This window comes from Tachypleus tridentatus, chromosome 8 (assembly GCF_004210375.1).
Source record: "Tachypleus tridentatus isolate NWPU-2018 chromosome 8, ASM421037v1, whole genome shotgun sequence".
In the NCBI taxonomy this organism is placed as follows: Eukaryota; Metazoa; Arthropoda; class Merostomata; order Xiphosura; family Limulidae; genus Tachypleus; species Tachypleus tridentatus.
Genome location: NC_134832.1, coordinates 128,552,121 through 128,575,240, shown reverse-complemented (window position 1 = coordinate 128,575,240; position 23,120 = coordinate 128,552,121). Strand labels below are relative to the sequence as shown.

General features: G+C 35.0%; 1 protein-coding gene and 1 non-coding gene across 2 annotated transcripts; both read right to left on the bottom strand.

The window, feature by feature from the left end:
• Window positions 1-3,876: 3,876 nt before the first annotated feature.
• On the bottom strand, window positions 3,877-22,194 carry LOC143224279 (crustacean hyperglycemic hormone-like). The gene is made up of 3 exons (XM_076452680.1): window positions 22,021-22,194; window positions 7,050-7,270; window positions 3,877-4,431 (listed from the first exon to the last, which is right to left on the bottom strand). Exons 1-3 carry the CDS (start codon window positions 22,027-22,029, stop codon window positions 4,323-4,325), a joined length of 339 nt encoding a protein of 112 aa, XP_076308795.1. The 5' UTR covers window positions 22,030-22,194; the 3' UTR covers window positions 3,877-4,322.
• Window positions 13,199-13,271, bottom strand: TRNAK-CUU (transfer RNA lysine (anticodon CUU)). The gene has a single exon. It is a non-coding gene; the product is annotated as a tRNA-Lys (tRNA).
• Window positions 22,195-23,120: the final 926 nt, after the last annotated feature.

The window sequence follows — 23,120 nt, the reverse complement described above, 5'->3', positions numbered from 1 at the left end:
TTACTGCATCGGAAAAGTTGTGTCCGGAAGCAGTTCGCAAGCTACAGACAGCGGCTTTGAATCGTATGACAGTTCAACGAAGAATTTCACACCTCTCAGCAGACGTGACAAGGTAGCTTACAAATAAAGCAGCCAACTTTGTCTACTTCTCTTTGGCAGCAGATGAGTCGACTGACGTCAGTTCAACAGTACAGCTACTAGTGTTTGTTCGTGGTGTGTCGTCATCGTTTGATATCACAGAGGAACTAATCGGCATTGGTTCCATGAAGGGTCAGACAACTGGGTCTGCTCTATTCCAGGAGACAGTACGACTGTGTAGTAGTGTTTCATTGGATTTCACGAAACTGGTAAGTGTGACAACTGATGGACCACCAGCCATGACCGGAGAAAGTAGCGGGCTGGTAGCACTGTTGATGAAGCATTGAGGAAAGAAGAACAGACAGTTGGTGAAGTTGCACTGTATTATTCACCAACAGAACCTGTGCAGTAAAGAACTTGGTTTTCGGGCATTGATGGCATTAGTGACGAAAACCATTAATTTCATCAAATCACGAGGGCTCAATCACTGTCGGTTTCTAAGTCTTCTTGAAGAAGCTGATTCAGACTATGGTGACCTTGTGTATCACTGTGAAGTTCGCTGGCTGAGTCGAGGGAGGATGCTCAGAAGATTTTGGGAGTTGATTGATGAGGTGATAGAATTCTTTAGAAGCAAGAACAAAGACACAGAAGTGATTTCCATGACTGATCCAACATGGCAAGCTGATTTGACCTTTCTGGTCGACATGACACAACACTTGAATGATCTGAATTTGAAGTTGCAAGGCAAAAATCAGCTTGTCTGTCAGCTTGCAAATCACGTCTCAGCTTTCAGGACAAAGTTGCAGTTGTTCCGGCAGCAAGCAGCATCAGGCAACTTCGTGCACTTTCCCACTTTTCAGTCACAGCTACAGAAGAATCAGGACATTGACACACAAGTTCATGTTGGGAAGCTAGATACCTTGATTTAATCCTTCAACTCACGGTTTCATGACTTTGACCAATGCAGATTGTTGATGAAACTTTTTTACTGATCCATTCAGTGTGTCAGTGGATGACTTGTCAGCAGAATATCAGCTCGAACTTACTGATCTCCACGCATGCATCTGATGAACTGCGTGCTATTTACCGAGAAAACAGTTTGTTTGACTTCTACAAAACGTTGCCTGATATATTTGCTAATCTAAAAGAGAACACACTTGTCCACACCAGCATGTTTGGCAGCACGTACTGCTGCGAGCAGGCTTTTTCGCATGTGAAACTGAACAAAAAACAACACTCACAACAGCTGACTGATGATCATCTGTTACTGAAAAAAGAAAATGTATGTTTCGCACTCTGGGGCAGTGAGTGTGCTATAAGAGTGGCAGTCAAATCTCACTATTCTCTCAGCCACGAGTAACCAAACAAATGACAATTGTTGCTAATGGCAAACTGTCTTCCATGTGGTCTATCAGTTTAAAATTAGAGACGGTTAGACAGCCCTTATTTAGCTTCATTCGAAATTTTGGAACAGAAACAACAAGAAAGATACCTCTTAGAGAACGTGGTAAGTTCCTTAAGGCTTCGTGTGTTTCAAATTCGTTGTTATAGACAAGTATACGGCTGAAAGACTTGATATTATTGACAAAAGCGTAACTGGACGATATTGTTAAAGGTATGGATTTTAAAGTTCACTCACTGCCTTATCAATAAATTTAGTATGTAAACAAGTGAAATATTGTTGTGGTATGTTTTCTTGAGTGGAATATATTATCAATATTGTTGTATATAAAGAAAGTGTAAATATGAGATATTGTTATATTGTAGATTTTGCAATTTAATATATTATTGATATAGTATGTAAAAGAAATATAAATGTGATATATTTTTATAGAATATTTTTATACAATTTAATATTTTATCGATATAGTATATATAAAAGAAGTGTAGTTGTGAGACCTTGTTAGAGTGTACTTGTTTAAAATCTTATCAGTATCTTATATAAAGAAGAGTAATTGTGAAATATTGTTATAATGTGAATTCTATAACGTTATATATCAATATTGCATATAAAAGAAACGTAACTTTATGATATTGTTTGTATTGTGGATTCTAAGCTTTATTGTGAACCACTACAGTTCACGACCTTTTAAACGCTTTTCAAGAGGCGGGAACTCAATTATAATACATAAAGCAAACTTCTAATTGTTGTGCGTTTTTAAGTACGTTATATTATTTTTAATGTTAGTTTTATTAACAATGTTATTTATTTTATTATGAAGTTTGTCTGACATTGGTGACTCAATATATGATTCTGAATTACCCTAAGCCTTATAAGATGTTATTAGGAGTATGGCCGAAAATACAGTTAAAGCTGATAAATCGATGCATTCTATTGATTATAAAGACATAATATTTAATTCAGTGATATTGTTTAATGAGTTAATTTTGAGGTTTCATCTGCGTAGATAATTTGTTTTGATCGGAAATTAGCATTAATATAACATTGAAATGAAACATAAATCTACGATTTTGTTATAGTGTGGACTTCACATTTAAATTACATGATCAATATAGTGTAAATACGTACTTTGATCTACTTATAGTACTGCTGGTGTGTGTCAGTAGTGTTAAACAATGAAGTGTTGAAAAAAAAAAGAGACACTTTAACTTTTAAAACGGTTCTAATAGTAGGGTCGTCGCCAGATGGGGAGTCTAAGAGTAAGAATGAATACATTTTTGGTCCACAATCAAACATTAATTCCATGAGTTGCGAAAACTATTTTTAGGTTAAGAGTGAAACCAATATCCTTAGTACAACTATAACTTATTCAAAAGCACAAGTGCCAGGTCCTTGAGTATTGTGGGTGCACAAAATTTATTGGTCCCAGTGCTGCTGAGCACCCTGAAGATATGCCAAACAACAAACATACCCTTCACCATCACCAACAGTAATATGGAAAAGTTATAGGTAATATAGAAACGCCCTAAACGGCCAGCGAGCCCCCTTTTCAATACAGATTAAATGGGCAAGTACCATACCATAATACATCGTACTAACATCTTTAATATTTTCATCTATGCTGGGGCAAATAAGTACTTTTTAGAAGGCTTTGGTTGTTTGTTCCCATCTACATATTTCCATTCAGTTCTATACGGCATATAAGGGTGTTTAAACTGAAAGTTTTAAGTGGCAGTATATTTACCTTATACGATATAATAATGTGCAAAATAATTATTAAAACAAAATTTACACAATTATATCCACTCCCTCGCTAGTACAGCGGTAAGTCTACGGATTTACAACGCTAAAATAAGGGGTTCGATTCTCGTCGTTGGGCTCAGTAGATGGACCGATGTGGATTTGCTATATAAAACACACACACACATTTATATCTATATATATAACTTTTGATTAAGTTGTGACTAGAGTGTGTGTGTTTTTTCTTATAGCAAAATATATCACGCTATCTGTGGATCCCACCGAGGGGAATCGAACCCCCTAATTTTAGAGTTGTAAATCCGTAGACTTACCGCCGTACTAGCGGGGGGCTAAGTAGTAACTAGACAGTATGTAGTTTATTTATACAATTTGTGAGAATATCTGGTTCAAAACAACTTGTTCTTTATCAAGTTTCCGTTATGACACACTTATGGAGTTTTCACCGGTATTTACGTATCTAAAAAAATGTGAATTATAAATAACAACAAATACCTTTAAGAGAATCCTGACGTTGCCCTAGAATATGTAAATTATATACCTTAAATCTTCTGATGTTAAAAATGTACAATAGAGAAATCTGCGAAACAGTATGGGTGAAAGTAAAACAACATGTAGAAATGAAACTGGAAAAAGTTTTTATTTTACATAAAAATTTGTAACACTTCAATGAAAAGGAAACACTTGTACATTATAACACATTTTATATAAGCTTATGTGTGTGTGTAAACGATAAAATAACAATACATTTAAATAAATATTATAAACCATGAGCCCTTTATTTGAAGTAAAACAGAAAATAAACCGTAATTTTTCCTGCAAGAATAGTTGAAATTTAGACGGTATATAAGAGCAAACAACGAAGATAACACATCAACTTCCCTGATATTAGGTTTGGAACAGATTTACAAACGCTAGGGCAAAAATAAATAGTTAGGAAAAAAAAACACGCTTTAGCTGTATGAGGTAAAATGTTTCATTAGATTATTTCTTCTCTCTGTCTCTTTACCTCATAAACCTATTTTCGAAACAAAAAGGAATGACTGGATTCTGGTTATGACGACGGAAGTACTAATATTTGACGTCACTTCCCGTACACGGTATCCACCATTTTGATAAGATTCTCTTCTTCCGAGTGCATGAGTAATGTCTCCACACAGTCAGCAAACATGCTGTTTTTAAAACAATTAGATCTGGAAAAATAAATGAAACAAAATATGAAGGATCGTATATTGATATTGTAGCTACCATTTAAATAACAGCATCTCACTTTTGGCTTCCATTTTTCAATTTTTTTTCCATTTTCACTTTTGGCTTTTTTTCTTCCGTAACCAACAAAAACTTACTTGTAATAGATAAAATATTTAGGAAGAAGTTCTATATATCTTACGTCAGTTACTTTTCACACTTAATTTTAAAAAATACGTAAAAGATTTACTCTACACTGTTCTTTATTTGAAGCTCAAATAAGTTCTGGAACTACATCTGTAATTAGTCAAAAAAGCTCAAATATTAATCATTATAAAAAGGAGTTGAAATTTATTAATTTTAGGACATAAACATGATGTCGCTGTCCTCATTGTTAAAAATATATAATGTTATGTTTTTGTATACTATGATTTCACCAAGTCAACCAATATGGATAAATATACCCATTGAAATTGGACGTATTACGATTATATTTTGTTTCGGAACTGAATAACTGATTGGAATTTTCAACCTGAACAGGTATTGAGCATGTGGTCTAAACGACCAGAACTCGGACATTTAGGACAGGTATAATCCTCACTAATCCGTGATGACAAGAAAACCCCTTGTATAGAAAATTATATATTTAAAAACGGCTGCTATGAATAGAGAAAGCACTAGTAGAGGAACAAACAACGTTTCGACCTCCTTCGGTCATCGTCAGGTTCACAAAGAAAGAAAAGGTTACTGACCGGTAGCTGACCACATGTTTGAAGGCGGTTGTGTAATTGAGTGTAGGAATATAGAGGGCGTGCTTAGATGTTGGATATATTTATTAATATAGGTTTTAAAGTGTTTCTTTGTATTGGTTTATTTTGGGCTTGAGTTGTTGTATACGTAAGGCTTCTTTAATTTTGCGTTTGTTTATGTTTGTTTCTTTATTTAGTATTTGGGTGTTTTATATGGTTATGTTGTGTTTATTTGATTTGCAGTGTTCGAAAACGTGTGAAGGTGACTTTTTGTGTTCTTTGAATCTGGCTATCATTTTTCTACTTGTTTCTTCGATATAGAAGTTGTCAAAGTTATCACATTGTATTTTATAAATAATGTTGGTGTTGTGTTTGTCAGTGTAGTTTTTACATAGTATAGACCTTAGTTTTGTGCCTGGTTTTTGAATAAATTTGGTATTAACTAGAATATCATATTTTGTTACTAGTTTTGCCAACTGTTGGTTATTTTTCTGCTGATGTCGGGAATATATGGTATGCAGCCGTATATGGTTTCGTGCTTTTAATTCGTGGGTTATATTTACTTTTGTTAGTTGATTTTGCTTTTTGTTTAGGTGTGTGCGTATAATGTTTTCTACGGTTTGTGTAGGAAACTTGTTGATGCTGATGAAGTATTGTTTTGTCTTCTCTAATTCGTCGTTAATTTTATCTGGTGAGCATAGTTTTATGGCTGTCTTTATTTGATTTCATAGTATGTTAAGTTTTTGTTTTGTTTCATGTTTGGTACAGATATGTAGACGACACGATTGCGGGATTGACATCTACAGAATGTACACTTAATTATTTCAATCACATTAACTCTATACATCCCAACATTAACAAAATCAAACATAGGGGCACTCAGTAGGGCGCATATCTGCCCCTCAGCGTTGATCATATTCGGACTTCAAAAATGTGACCGTATGTCTGTCGTTATAAATGGACACAAACCATGTTTGATAGGATAATAAGGAATATTATTATACATATGTACACCATGTTTAATCAATATCCGATCATTTATGACTGAGTTATAGAGCAAAAATAATGTGAAAATTCGGTCCCTATATTAAGAGGCAGGGATTTTTTCGTGACCTTACTGTGACGTTGAACCTTCAAATATTAATCACATTTGAATCAAAGTCCAAATCCATTCAGCCGTTTCCGAGAAATCTTGCTGACAAACCCACATACACAAACACAGAAGTGAGACATAAGTTTGTGGTTTGGTTTGAATTTCGTACAGGTACACGAGGGCTATCTGCGCTAGCCATCCCTAATTTAGCAGTGTAAGACTAAAGGGAAGGCAGCTAGTCATCACATCCATCACCAACTTTTGATCTACTCTTTAACCAACAAACAGTGGATTAATCGTCACATTATTACGCCCCACGTGTGAATGACGAGCATGTCTGAAGTGACGGGGATTCGAACCCATGACCCTCGGATTACGAGCCGAGTGCTTTTACCACCTGGCCATGGCGGGCCGAAACTCTTCGTATTCGACTGAAGGGATACTTTTGCTAACTTTTCCCGTCGCAAAGTTATGGGTCCGGCATGGCCAGGTGGTCTAGCACTCGACTCGTAATTCGAGGGTCGCAGGTTCAAATCCCCGTCACACCAAACATGCTCGCTCTTTCAGCTTTGGGGGCGTTATAATGTGACGGTCAATCCTACTATTCTTTGGTAGAAGAGTAGCCCAAGAGTTGGCGGTGGGTGGTGATGAGTAGCTGCCTTCCCTCTAGTCTTACACTGCTAAAATAGGGAAGGCTATTGGAGATAGCCCTCGTGTAACTCTGTGCGAAATTCAGAACAGCTTCTAACAGAAATATACTTGTTCACTAATTTTTATTTACCTGCATTCCAGATGAATGAAAGGATCACGGTAAACATGGTAACACTCTTCACATACACGACCTAAACGGGCAAACACGGCTTTGTTAAAATCTCCCATACATCCCAGGTCAGCAAAACTTCGTTTCAGAATAGGCTTAGCTTTTATTGCTGATGTTACGGTCAACAATAGAACTACTAGAGTTACGTAATGGCTGAAGGAGCGATTCTGTTTTACCGCCATCTGGAGAAAAAAGAATAATGAATGATACTTTTAAATTTCATTTAAAGTCTACATAAATAAATAGTACCCACAACAGTTTCATTTTTATCAGAAAAACATAAAAGAGTCCTTTCGCGTAACTAGAAAACAAACAGACTATTTATGTTCTTCCTATCTTGTATATCGCAACGCGAATTTTAACGTTGTGAATTATGAAACTTCAAGTGAGCCACTGTGGGGCATTTCGTTGTAAGTAAAAATGTAGCATAACATTGCTTGTATTAATATATTCCGCTGGGACAGTGGTAAGTCTACGGATTTACAACGCTAAAATCAGGCGTTTGATTCCCCTCGATGAACACAGTAGACAGCACGATGTGACTTTGCTATGAGATGTACACGCTTTGTTTACGTTTTTCTCTGAACAAAAGCTGAATTGATACAAAGAATTACTCTATAAAAAGCAAAGGTTAAACAAGCCTAGAAGAAAGTAACATAATAACTGTTGTTTTTCTAACAAATATTCCACCTTCAAAATAGTTAAACGTTTATGCTTTCGGAATTCAGTAGTATATTGGCATATTTTCTAACTGATGGACTCTAAACCTAATAGAGTCCACGGTCGATGTCACGTGTAAAAATATAACCTTCAGCATTATTTCTACGAAACTAGGGCAGCAAGCCAAGGACATTAGAAGTATACAATTCTCTGCCCGGGGGCGTCGCTAGGTGCTTAAAAGATTAGGAGCTCGGGCCTATAGGTGCGGTCCAAGCTACCACCTATGCGTTTTGTGTTCTGTTATTATCATTTGCTTTGTAATCATATGTATGTCAATTGTTCTTACTCTATGTAATTTCTTTCCCTACAGCTCTTCTTCCGGGCACAATCAGGGCCTACATTCGGCGCCCTGGCCGTGAAAGTGGGTTTTCTCGGGGTAATCCCGTTTCCCCCCACAGCAAAAGTTCCGTTTCATAGGATCTATAGATCCCAGCCCTGAAAAGAGGTACGTTATTTTGATTTCTAAATTAAAAATTATTATCCAGATTTTTGAATATCCAAAATTTTTAAGTGTTTAATAGCTAATACATATGTCATGAGACCTAATCATGTCGGTGCACTGTGTTTGCATCTCTCGGCTCTCTCCAAGTCAACATTCTTAACCATCATTCCTCGGACGCTTGTGGGTGTTCTGCTGAACCTTCCTCATCTTTCTTCGTCGTTTCTCGAGCCGGCAGGATCTCTTCTCAGCTTTTCCAGATGCCCCTCAATTAAATTCAACACACTATCAACTTCTAGGTCATTCGTGACCATCGCGTTGTACGAATAACTAACATGCCACTCCTGTACATATCACTCGCTTCGTAATCAGTTAACTAATTTATTCTTGCCTTGTGTGGGGTGAAGAGAAACAGTAGTTTCTGACCGCCCCTGGTTATTTTTCGTTCGACCAGAACGAAATAATAATTTAACCAAAATTCCTACCAAGATCTGTCTGTCTGCCTATAGGTGCGGGAATTTTTGGCGTTTCTTTATGATATCAATCATGGTTCTCTGTTTTGATTTGTCAACACACCAGTTGGGTTTCCGGAGTACTGTCAAATAAAATTGGGGCACAGGCCTCATGTGCCGGTGCCCAGCGATGCCTCTGGCTTTGCCATAAGAAGAGCGCCCCCTGAACCCCTACTATTGTCCAAAATATCGAATACCTATGGTAAACACAACTCTAGTGAACACGAACTCTAAACGAACATGCTAATAGCGAAACGATGAGGTCTGTTTTACCCAGTTTGTGCTCATGTTGTGTTGAAGATTTATATCATTAATGGCATCTGTATGCGAAGACTGCTGTTGTTAATTAGTACAGCAAATTATTCTATGAACTTACTCGTTTATAAACATTAGTTTTCATTATTGTTTGTTTGTGTTTTACTAACCGGCAGAATGGAAGAATCAATTTGATAATTATAGTGTTGCTGCGTGTAGTAAAATGAGATAACAACGCACTGAGAGGTCTTACGAAAGATTAATATAAACCAGTATTTAGACATCGGATGTTTAATGTATGGTTGATGTTAACACGAATTAAAAAGCCAAAAAAGGCCTAGTATTTGTGGTGTCCATTACTTGCCAACTGTCGGTATTCGACACGACATCGTAAAATCTTTCATTATTTCAGAATACGAAGGGTTATCAACCCATAGCCACCCCTAATTTTGAATACAGATAATCAAAAACACCCACTCTCAACTCTCGTATAATAATTAAGTGAGGAGACTTAACGATACTGTGGCTGGCTACAACTTACTAATACATCAATAAAATACAGTGGGAAGAGCTGAAACATATTTTCTGAAAACAATTATCAAGATAGGAATGACGAATATGTTTTATAACTGGTACTTACTTACCTGTTATCACAAAAACTATCACACGTTGTTGTAAAACAAGTTTGTTTTCATTAGGCTTTTAATTCCACATCGAATAAATATGATGGGACTAAATAGCTTTAATAGAAATTTCAAGTATAACTTTTTCACGCTTCTAAACGTAATCCAGTCCAAACACAACTGGAGGGATAACCAGAGTTTGTTATTAACCATTACAGGAAAGCCACTAAGTTTTTAGAATAATTAGGTTACCGAGTGGATGCTACTTTACCTTCTAGGTCTAAAATTCACTTTCATATTGTTGTCTTAGCTCTAGGAAAGTAGGGTATCCATCAGTATATCTTATTTCTCTATCTTCATATATTTACATTGTGCAAAGAAAGTCAACGTGAGAAGATTGATATTATGCAAGAAAAATAAACGTGAGAATAATGATATTACGCAATGAAAATCAACGTGAGAAGAATGATATTGTGCAAGGAAAATCAACGTGAGAAGAATGATGTCATGCAAGGAAAATCAACGTAAGAAGAATGATATTGTGCAAGGAAAATCAACGTGAGAAGAATGATATTATGCAAGGAAAGTCAACGTGAGAAGAATGATATTATGCAAGGAAAATCAACGTGAGAGGAATGATACTGTGCAAGGAAAGTCAACGTGAGAAGAATGATATTATGCAAGGAAAATCAACGTGAGAAGAATGATATTATGCAAGGAAAATCAACGTGAGAAGAATGATATTATGCAAGGAAAATCAACGTGAGAAGAATGATATTGTGCAAGGAAAATCAACGTGAGAAGAATGATATTATGCAAGGAAAATCAACGTGAGAAGAATGATATTATGCAAGGAAAATCAATGTGAGAAGAATGATATTATGCAAGGAAAATCAACGTGAGAAGAATGATATTGTGCAAGGAAAATCAACGTGAAAAGAATGATTTAACGTGAATATTATAACTTCCATTTCTTTTTCGCTATCACACAAAAAAATATCATAATTTTCGTTATTTATTATTTACAGGATCGTAGTCGTATTTTTATAAAGCCTATTGTCACGTGGTTTCATCCTGAATACAGGTACACCACCGACTTTCTGGCACCCTTGGTTTCAGATCCTTGCCAGATTATCCGTTTCGCCGGGCCAACAGAGATCACACAATAATGATAATTTAGCAATACACTTATGACCCATTAATTATACACTCTTCACGTATCTCTAAAGCACCATGGACTACAAGAAACTTAAATAAAACAAATATTAAATGTAAATGTCGCGTGTTTATTCGTACACTATAAATTATGTTGTTTTGAATTAAGCACAAAGCTACACAATGGGCTATCTGTGCTCTGCCCGCCATGGGTATCGAAACCCGGTTTTTAGCGTTGTAAGTTCGCAGACATATCTTTGAGCCACTGGGAAGCCAGTATAAATGAAAAAGGTTTATTAATTGCTGTACGTACAAAGAATGTTGCAGTAGTACTGTTTCCAAAGTGGCATATTTTAGAATTACACTGGAATTGTAGAGCTAATCACAAAGGCCTTGAAGTTGAGGGCTGTCAGGATTACAGTATGTTTTATAGTTGACTGTTGCGTCATGAATTTGTGATGTTGCAGGGGAACATCCGGGGTACTTGAAGTTGAAGCCACAAAATTATAAGTTGTAAGCCTACTGCTCTTACACTCATTCTTCTTCGCTGCATTTTTAAACATTTCATCCAAGCGAAGTTGTTTTATGTTCTTTTATCTTTCTCTGTGCAAGTTATCATACAGCAAATGAAGAGTCATTAGCTATTGTTCCGTCATGAAGGTATGTTGCCCTAGCCCACTGATTAATTCATTCGTCAACTCAATTAATTTGTCCATAGTAATAAGTCTTTCAGCGACATCTGTTTTATCTTCATCACTTTCGTTGTTTTTACCAGGATTCAGAACAATATCCATAACTTCTGAGTCAGTACAGTGATGAACAACAGGTGTTTCTTTGTCGACATTCATCCAGACTTTCTTCATTAAGTTTACTTGCTATTATACTCTTGGCAGCAGGTCCCGTAACACTTTGTGCGTACTCAGGCAACTCATGAACAACTTCTTTCTTTCTTCTTTGATACATTATCCTGTAAAGTCAGTAAGAGGCCCACCCTGAAAGAGTGCGTGCCACATGCAGTGCCATCTGTGGTCGCTCAATGAACTAGTCTTGCGGTAGCGGGAATTTCAAGTGCGCTCTAGTAATTTTGTTCAGATTAAAGTTAAATATATATGGAAAAAAAATTAAATGAAAAAAAAATTCTTGTTCGTCCATGCATGGACTGAGCCCTGAAATGGACCTGAGTATGATGTTATACTTTTACTCTGGCCCAAAGCTTTAAAAAAAACCCAAAAAACCTAAAGACAGACGCTATAATCGTTCGGGAGGGAGGAAGAGGTCAAATGTACCTGACCCTCCTGGGTATTTAACAACATCAATACCCAAATACCCACACAGTCAAACTCAGATTAAAGTATCTTGTACACATATATGAATGATGTAAGTATAGAATAAAAGTAAATATTCCGAAAAACCAAGTAACACTATTCAACAGATTAAATAAACTAAAAAAAGACCCACCAAAGTTATACATGAACAGACCACTTTTACAGACTGCTAGTAGCGCAGATAGCCATCGAGCATCTTTGCACGAAATTAGAAAAGAAAAGAAAAAGACTGCTACCTCGGCCAAATTTTTAGGATCAACTTACGATACCAAATTAACGTGGATACATCATACTAACAATATCCTGACTAGAATCTTGGAAAGAGCAAATTATGCAAGAAGCCTTCGGGTAAATATCTAGGTACATCAACTAATAATATAATAAAAATCTATAAAACATACATTAGACCCATTATATAATACGCATGTCCAGCCTGGATAAACATAACACAAAAACAATTACACAAACTACCAAAAATACAAAATTCGCAAACGCAAATTAACATGGCAGGGGTTTAGTTTAGAGAGAAATCAGAAGAATTCTCTCTCCAACTGGGGTGTTCAGGAACGTTGTGGTTCCTCTTCGTCCCCTTTCGTGGAAGGTTATTGAATTCAGCTGGTTTTTTTTTACTCTTTTTTTAGGTGAAGGAGTGGAGTTGGTCATAATTAATATTATTCATGAACAAGGCAAAGGTAGCACCGGAGAAAAACAGCCAGAACTCGTCCCGATAGGCAGCTGTCATAGTAAATGTGAACACAAACGACCTGATTCAGAGCATGGCAATAAAGTTGCCTTGGCTGGGATCTAAAGATCCAATGCCTAAGTTTTTGTTATGGGGGGAAACGGGAGCGCCCCGAGAAAAACCCACTTTCACAGGATAGGCGCCGAAAGTTTTACCTATTTATAATAAGTCTCAAACACTTCTCAATTATTGACTTCATCAAATACGTTCTTCAGATACTTCTCTCTCAATATCGTACATCGCCAAATACGTCAAGGAGCATATGCCACTGCACATTTTCGGAGTGGAAGAAAAATTTTATTGTTTGACAAAGCACGCAGAAACTAAACTAAACTACGCCGGCCGACGTGGGGATCGAACCCACGACCCTGAGATTAAGAGTCTCATGCTCTACCGACTGAGCTAGTCGGGCTTTTTGTAGTTTTGTCTCTTTTTCAAAATTCTTTATTATCACTTCTTTTTCTTCTCATTTTCAACACCTCGGCTTATAAAGTTCCCCGCAGTACTTCGTTCACATTTATGCACAAGTATACAAACTTAGACACAGTATCCGATAGACTTTTGATAATGCACTAAATTATTTCAATAAAAATTGGCATAAAATGATTTATTGTGTGAACTCGACAGATACCATGTACATGATGAAAATAGTCTTAAGTACCTCTCTCCAATGAATATATATTTAAGAAATATAAATCAAGCTGGTCACCATGCACTAGACGTTTAGAATTAGTATAATATTCATAGTTTTTGTTAAATATATATATATATAAATAGATTTAAAAGGAATAACAATAAGGAAAAATGTATAAAAGAATAAAGTAAAAATAAAATAAATAAGTTAAAAAAGACAACTCAAGACAACATATGGACATTGTCTTGAGAAGGGCTATAGTACTGTGGGTTACTCTGGCCCTAAAGCACTACAACTACAACATAGTAGTAACTGAAATGTAAGCCAGGGATGGAGGAAGAGGTATTTTGCACCTGACCCTCCTGGGTATCTAAAATTCAGCATACCCAAACACCCACAAGGAAGCGAGCGAACCAGATTAGAGGAGGTACCGGAATATCAGTTGCTGGAAAATCGGTAGTGTAACTGTATTTATTTAAAACATTTTTCAAAGATTTATAATTTTGTCAGGCAATCAGATCTCTACGGTTTCGAAGGATTGTTTTAGCTATTAAAGTAAATTTACAACATTTTAAGTTAAAGAGTTCAATTTTATGAACTTAGTTTTCGTGATCTTAATTGATACCTCACATCACATATATCAGCTTCCTATGTACAAAGAGTAAATATTAATTTAATCAGATGAAAGATAAAGAATTCGATGTTCGGTAGCTTATCTGTAGTGTTTCTTTTTGTCTTGAACAAGTTCGTATTTAAAATAACTATTCACACAAAGAAACCTGCAGAAAGCTATGAAAAAAATTATAAATTCTTATAGAAAATGGTTATGTTGAACATTTGCCACATTCTTAAATAAAAAAACTTCAAAAACAAAAGCATACGGAACTAAGTACAAAAGTAACACGTTACCAAACAGTTTTCCAATTAAAATAAGCAAGAAAATACGAGAATGTTTGAAAGAACAATTAGCTTTTAGATAAATCTGCTAGAAAGAATGTAAGCAGAGCAGAGAAGGAAAAATGAGATACACATGGGGCTAAATCTCAAATTAGATTAATGGACGGCATTAACTTTCTGGAAGCCAACGATATTTCGGGGAGAGGGGGGCTTTTAGCCTCTCTGCTTGCACTTGTCCTGAGCTGGCAAACGATGTCTATAAAAAAACCCCAACAAAAAACAAAAAAGCCCACATTATAAGAAGCCTGAACTGTCCAGTAAAGTGTAACAGATTTACTGTTATACATTTATTTTAATACCTACGTTTGTTTCAGTATAGTTTTTCAATGCATGTGACGTATATTGTTGGCTGTGTATTACGCAAGTCCCGCCTGTTTTTTGAATTTGCAGATTTTCGAGAGCAGGAATCAACAACGTGTGGCTTACGTGTTTTCGAATATTGTTGAACGTTCGAGAATCTCGCGTGATTGGTATATAAAACCGACGCACCAAGACAAGAGACTATTATTATTATTGGTTAGCTACAGTCAGTATACTATAAGCCTTGGAAGCTATAACTGTGGTTTACGCTTATTAATCAGAAACTACAGAATTTGACAAGGAACGGCTACATATTTCGAACATTATAAATCATTTAATTTCAATGAATTAACTTCAGACATTAGTATTTCTTCGAGGATATTAGATATTGTTGTTGGTGAAAGCTTATGGGTTCTTCAAGCTAGCTAGCCGTTAAGAGAAGTGTACAAATGTATCAACAAAGCATTAATTTGCTCTCCGTGGACGTCGATAAAATATTCAGTTCCAGATCAGATATAACTCAGTATTATTTGTAAAACTATTGTATATAAACTAACATTTGTAATAACCGTTATTATAAATCGTATTTTTCTTGTATATTAAAATATATTTATGTTGAATAAAATTGTGTATCGATACTGTTGCCAAATATCATAACTTTAACAATTATCAATATTTAATTAATTTCTAAATTTAATTTTCCGGCTATTTGAAATCGTAATACGTAACATGATAAATCTGAGACTCGTTTTGGAGAAAAGATGATACTCGACATAATAAAATGGGGGCTCGTCTGGGATGAAGTATATAATACGTAACAACAGGAACAAGAAAAAACGCTGATCAAATGGGAAAATAGAAAAGATGTTGTATGGAATTCTATTCCAATTCAAACATGGCTCGCAATTTGTAGTATTTGTGACTGCGATAATCGCTAAAAAAGAAGAACAAGAGCGGAAATACAATGAAGCTACTTATATCCATTGGAGATAATGTAACAAATGTACACCTTCATCTTGCCGTATGGAGTTATGCTTGTTTTGAATTTCGCGCAAAGCTACACGAAGGCTATTTGCGCTAGCCGTCCCTAATTTAGCAGTGTAAGACTAGAGGAAAAGGCAGCTAGTCAACACCACCCACAGTCAATTCTTTGGCTACTCTTTTACCAACGAATAGTTGGATTGACCATCACATATAGTGCCACCACGCCTGAAAGAGCGACCATGTTTAATGCGACGGGGATTCGAACCCGCGACCCTCAGACTACGAGTCGAATGCCTTAACCACCTAGCCATGCCAGGCCATGAAGCTATGCACTTGTACCCATGTTGTTATTTTTTATAGTATATCCATGTGTATATGAAAGTACACCTACTTGTGCTTCTAAGTCTGCCAATACTGTTCTCACACTTTACTATTTACATAAATGTTGTGTAAATTCTCTTCGGTCTTTATTTAATAGCATGACTTGCTCTCATTCGGATTTTGACACCACACGAAGAAATGTTTATTTTTATTTACTATTCCGCTTTTAGTTTTCACACTTTCAGTAAGAGGTGCATCTGCTGGGGGAGTTCAAAGTCTCAATATCATCTTATCAATGACAACTATACTATAGAATAGTTTTATGTACAAAGCATGCGCCACAACTGCCCCAAATAAATATTTAGTACCAAAGTGTAAGAAATAAACTACTACACCTTCTCTCTCTCTCTCTCTCTTGATATAAGGCGTCTTTAATTTTTAAAAATCTACATCTGATACAACTATACACTATAATGTGGGGAAATATATTGCACCTTATAAATTACATATTCACTAATTAACAATAAATCATTCTTGATTATTCATGTGGGTATCAACAATTTTACTAATAAAGCAGAGAACAACGTTTCGACCTTCTTGGGTCATCAAAATGGAAATTCTATAGTGTTAATACCTATACCAGCAGCCCTGAGATACATATATACTTGATGATTAGTTGAGTTATTACGCTAACGTCACTACTTTTTTGGCATTAAACAAAATAATGTTGTGTGTAGCAGATGAAAAAATTATTTAAAATTCTATTGCTACACGCTTCTGATTTTAAGTGCATAATAGAACAATTAAGAAGAAAGTGAAAAAAAAGCATGCGTAATCTAATGTGATTTTAGCACTAATAACAATGTTGTTGGTTTGATTGATTAACCGTGTTTCGAAGTTTAAAAGCATAACGTTAAATGTTTTGACTTTCATCATACCATCTTATGATGAATTCTGACACTGAAAAAGGTACATTGCTGGCCTAAATCTTAAGACCAATGAACATAAAGAAAAAAAATATGCGGAATTTTTGCGAGGCGTACACTATACAAAGCAAACAGTGCGAATCAGCAGTCATTGGATTAAAATGTTATTTTTACGCATCTGTTTTACAATTTATAATTGATTAATTAAGAGGAATGTCACAATTAATGCATCTATTGTCTGTTGTAAAATTAATGTCGATCAATTAAAACTCATAGTTAAACCTAAATTCTTCCATTAACTCAACACCAGAAAATGACAGAAAAAAAAATTTAAATGATAAAACAACTTAAAAGTGGCATGGGATTATAAGAATATTAATCATTTTTGTAAGTCATTTTCTCTCCTAATTAGGTAATGGACGTTGACCATTCTGGAACGGTTTGAATCTCAACGTACAAGAGACACTGTTGTAACGGGTGTCATCGCTATCTGAGATTGATTTTATTCTGTTCGTTGAGAATGACACAGTCCAGCAGCGGCAGACTGAACCTTATTTTTGCGTATGCTTAACGTTTCTTGTTGGTTGTAACATAATTCTAGGGCACTTATTATGTGTCTAAAGGGCAAACCTCGCCATTTTTAGGGTTTTTAGATATTCACGATGACGACTAACATAATTGCCAAGACTGAAAAATTGCAATATTTCGGATGACATAGTGATAGAGTACCAACATTGACGTCTACATCTTGGCTTATGGAGTTTTAGAACCTGAGTGAGAAAATTAAAAGTGCTATGTTGTTTGTATTGTAATTAAAAAAAGAATATTTTAATTACTAAGGTGACTTTCGAGAAATTCTTGAACCTATTCGTCTCCTAGTAACTGTAGGATGAAGAATTGTATGGATGTATTTGACTGAAGCTGAATAAGCTACATAAGAGAAACATACTTGTTCATTACAAACTAGAATATACATAATATATGTGCAGTAAGAAACTATACTCGTATATTGGCTATAACAAAAATATGTATTTTAACATTTGTTGTTGCAATACAAAACTCGGTTAACGATAACAGCAACATTTTTTCAAACTATATTGTAGGCCAATAAATATATTAATACAGTCCCATAATTCGAGGGAACAAACATTTTCCATATCATAAGAAACATCATACCAAGGTGGTACGCGATACAAATTAGAAGCGAGAAATTGATACGTGATACAGCCGAAAAGAAGTCACGAGGAAGCCAATGTTGTGACGCAATAAATGGCGAGTGTTACCAACGAAGAGGCTTATTGTATTACAGTCAAATCTAACGTATTTGTTTTTCTTTCGAAATCAGCAGATTGTGTAAGAAACATAAAAAACATTACAAATATCCCAACACAAGGTTTACGTCAAAATAAGCTGACAAGTTTGACCTGTCGAAGCTGGTCGACTTTTTATCTTTCGTTAACTGGTTAATCATTTGTTACATTTCTAATCTGATATGTCTTTAATTTTTAAAGTGCTATAATTTATACAGTAACAGGGATTGTGGCATATACTGTTATTACATTTGATTATTGTTGGTCTGTTAACATAACACTAATTTGTACAATCATGTTGTTGGTTGTTTGTTCACATAACAAAAATTTGTACAGTAATGAGCGTTGCGGAATGTATCGGGTCTGACTCTTGACTTGGTCTGTTTATGTAACACTAATTTGTACAATCGTGTTTTTGGTTGTTTGTTCACATAACAATAATTTGTACAATAATGAGCGTTGCGGAATGTATAAAGTCTGACTCTTGACTGTTTTCGGTCTGTTCACGAGACACTAGTTAGTACAGTAATTATAATTGTGGAGTATACTATGTCTGACTCTTGATTGTTGTTAGTACGTGTATATAACACTAGTCTGTAGAACAATGGTGGTTGTGGCATATATGTATGATCTTTCTGTCGTTGAACTTGGTTTGGTTTGGGAAATAAACAGTATATACTAGTTATTATTTGAAATTTCATCTATAATAGAAACATTTACCTTGTTTCCACAGTAACTAGCAAGATATAATTAGCTTTCATTTTATACTAAGACACTATTTCATTTTGTTGTTTTCTTGGTTAAAATGTCTAAGAACTTAAAATGTGTTTTTAGACATTTAATTTGTTCTTACTTTAAAATGATGTTGTGTAATTCTAGAAACAAAATAAATTCTCTTACGAAAAGATCAGGCGTGTTCGAGCGAATAACGTACTTAAACTGTAAAATCAAAGGTTCATTGTTCGTCACCTGTTATCCTCTAAAATGCGTTCCTCACATGGGGTTGTAGATGCACTATAACAAATCCCACTTTCAGCCATATAAGATAGTCTAAGTGTTGGCGGTGTGCACTGTTGAAACTTCAGTGAGGTTAAGTTTACATAATTTTTTTCTCTCTGTAATATGCACAAAGCTACACAACGAGCTGTTTATTCTATGTTTACCACAAATATGGAAACCCGGTTTCTGTCGTTATGAGTCCGCAGACTTACCGCTGTACCACTTGGGGGGAGAAGAAAGGATAAGACATACAGAGGTACCATTGTTCAGTATGATAAACTAACAGTATTTAACGCAATACCTAAAACTACTAGAAACAACTAAAATAAATCCAGCAAAAATCCTACATATCGTAACAACGGTTTGTTTTAAACTGTTCGAACATCTAGCATATTTGGGAATATTAGTGATAAAGGAAATTTGCTATATATCTAGAGGTTAGGGTAAAGTTATAAACACGGCAAGCAGCGAGTCAGCCAGTGAAGAAACTTAATAAAATATTTGTATCAACGTTAGCTATCGCTTATATTCAGTAACGTGGTTTAAATAGCTGTGAATGTGTACAAATTAACTTTTACAGTAGGCCTAGTACTGTACGTTAGCGAGGAGATATTTTTGTTATAACGACGTATGTAAATCCAAGCTTACAAGCTACAACATTGCACCCGTTTGTAGAAAATGCTAAGAAAACAATAATTAATTTGTTATTGTTACACGTGCTGGATTTCGAATTATTTTCACTACATAATATGAAATAATCCGCCTCACTAAAGAAGAAGAAGAACAACAAAAAACAATCCTAATCAAATAAAGGTCATGACCCTGTCTTTGAATACTAGCCGCTTTAGTGTTTATGAACAGTTATAAATAAACAGATGATTTTTAGAGCAGAAGTCTGGAAGTATGAAAAAGTAGACAACTTTATTGCTTCACGTGTCCATAGTGTAGCATACTTGTTAATAACACATCGTGTGTTTAACTATTTTTGTATTATATTCGTACACTAACAAAAAGTGATGTGCAGTTGAACAGCTAGGTGTGCGGTAGGAAAGGATCCATGCAGGAGGATGGAAGCTAGTCATATATGGTATTTGTTAAAAATGATTTTCCTATACTAATGTTATTTTTCTATATATTCTCAATAATATTTAATTACTATCACTATAGAATAACGTAATGTATATAAATTACATTTTGTAGGTATATATCAACCTCAAATTCGATGAAAAGGTAATGTTGGAAAAAACTCAATTTTTGTACCTTTGTTGTGCATAATTAATAATAAACTTGTTTGTTCAATTTGTGTTGACCACTCAAGTAAAAATAAATATTCTTATTGTCTCCAACGGAAAAAAACACAATGATAAAACAAAAAAGTAGACTATTGTTCTCTGTTTCGTCTCAGTAATTCGCTTGAAAATTGTGTGCTGATACCTTTGCTTTATGATACAGTTCTTTGGAATGTTAACTGCTGTCAGCCTTACAACGTAGTTTCTGCTCCCATCACGTGACCTCAACTAGCTCTAAGTATGCAATGTGAAATAATTACTTGTTATTCGAATATCGTACAAATCTACTCGATTATTATCAGTGCTAGCCATTCCTAGTGGTGAAGTGATATACTAAAGAGGAAGGTAGCTAGCTAGCTAGTCAACAACGTATATCGCTAACTCGTGAACTGTTTTGAATTAATAGTGGAATTTGATAGTTATTCTTCTAACGCACCCATGATTTTTTTTCCAGTAACGAGGCACGAACCATGTGCCTTTTATGGATCGGTATTATATGTTGTTTTTTTCCTAGTAAAACAACCATTCATACTTATTTCACCAACTAGTACTACTATAAAGGAAGGCGTAATCCTGTTGTGACAATTCTGTATTAATTTCCAGTAATAAAATGATTTTGTTTTAGTAATCTCTACAAATAAAACAATATTTTTAATAATTGTTATTAATACAGTAATCGTATTGTAAAATTACTAATGCAACAATCTTGAAACAATTATTACTAATACATCGATATTTTTGCAGTAGTTGTTATTAATGCAACAATATTGTTCTAATAGTTGTCTTCATAAATATTTGTTACTGAGCTCTAAGCTGGTAATCTTTACCAGTATTTTATATTAATACATTAATATTATTAATCGTAATTGTCAGCAGTACAATAATTGTAGCAATTAATATTCTTGAAACAACCATGGAACTTACCTATACAACAATCTTGTGAGGTTAATTCAACAGCCTTGTCAGAATAGTTGTTGTTGCAACCGTCTCCTTGTATCAATCGTTTCTAATACATACGATGCAATTATACGTATTTCTAATGCAACGCATAATACAGCCACGGTAATTGTGAATAATTCAACAACTGCGCCACATCAAGCCAGTTGTTACCCATCAAACAAACTTGTAGTTTTAATTGTTAGTACAACAACTTAAGAAATATCAGTTACTCAAAGTTGTTATTAAAAATATAAAAAACAAAAGAGTGTTTACATGATAAAATTAACATAGTTTTTTTATCGTCTTCTTTTACTGTTGGATGTTGAAGTATTCATATTAATTCTAAAAGTGAAAGTTATTATTAAATGCTGAATTTGTAAAATGTAAAGTTTTGTTTTTAGTGTGTGGCTTGTTGGAAAAAGATAAGAAAATGTCAAATCCATAGTTTGACTCTGAGCAATATTGTTTTGAGGGTCTTAACTGCAGGTTTGAAACGGCCTACCTGTATCATAACTTGAAGTGCTCACTAGCCGATTTTCAGAGATCTTTCTACCTCGGTAACCGCGTAAATGTGAAATCCAAAGTCACGTGAGAAACAACTCTGGCTAAACGAACTTTCCGATATCAAGACGGTCACTCGTCGGTGAGCTGCAGATTGTTGTGATGTGATAGTCACTGTGAGGTTCCTATATTTCGGCAACACGAAAGTTTCACCAATAAGGTGAAGAGTAATACATAGGGAAATAATTTTATTGGTCCATCCTGTTTAGCTTATAATGTCCGGAATACAACTAGCAGAGTGAATACCAGTTGTGGAAACGTTATTTGTACAGAGCTTTAACAAGTTACACAATTATTAACAATGATTGATAAAATATATTATCAATACGTCTGCTTTCGAAGTATTTTTGTATTTTGTTTGTTTGTTTGTTTTTGAATTTCGCGCAAAGCTACATGAGGGTTATTTGCACTAGCCTTCCTTAATTTAGAAGCGTAAGACTAGAGGAAAGGCTGCTAGTCATCACCACCCACCGCCAACTCTTGGGCTATTCTTTTACCAACGAATAGTGGGATTGAACGTAACATTATAACGTACCCACGGCTGAAAGGGCGAGCATGTTTGATACGACGGGGATTCGAACACACGACCCTCAGTTTACAAATCGAGTGCTACCTGGCCACGCCAGGCTCATTATTTTAAGTATTCTTTTTGTCAGCAAAAATACACAACTCTGATAAAACTCGAAAAACAAGTTTAGTCAAAAATTTTAGTGCCTGAACTAACTTCTTATTTAGAAGCAAGAAACGCACAGTTATTATTACTTAACTAACAGTGTATTTCTTATCTTGTAAACCTGGTAGTCAAACGAAAGGCACAAGAAAAATCGACAGAGAAGCAAAATGCGTAACTTCACTTTATTTTCACAAAATTTCTTAATTTTGGTAACGACAGTAAAATACAGTTTTTTAATCATTTAGAAAGTTTAATAATGTGGAATAATGAGTTAATAGTGTAATTAATTTTTAAAATCCTATATAAATGCATGTTGTGTGTGTGTGTAATCATAGGCGTAGATTTTTTACACTCGATGGGGGGGGGGA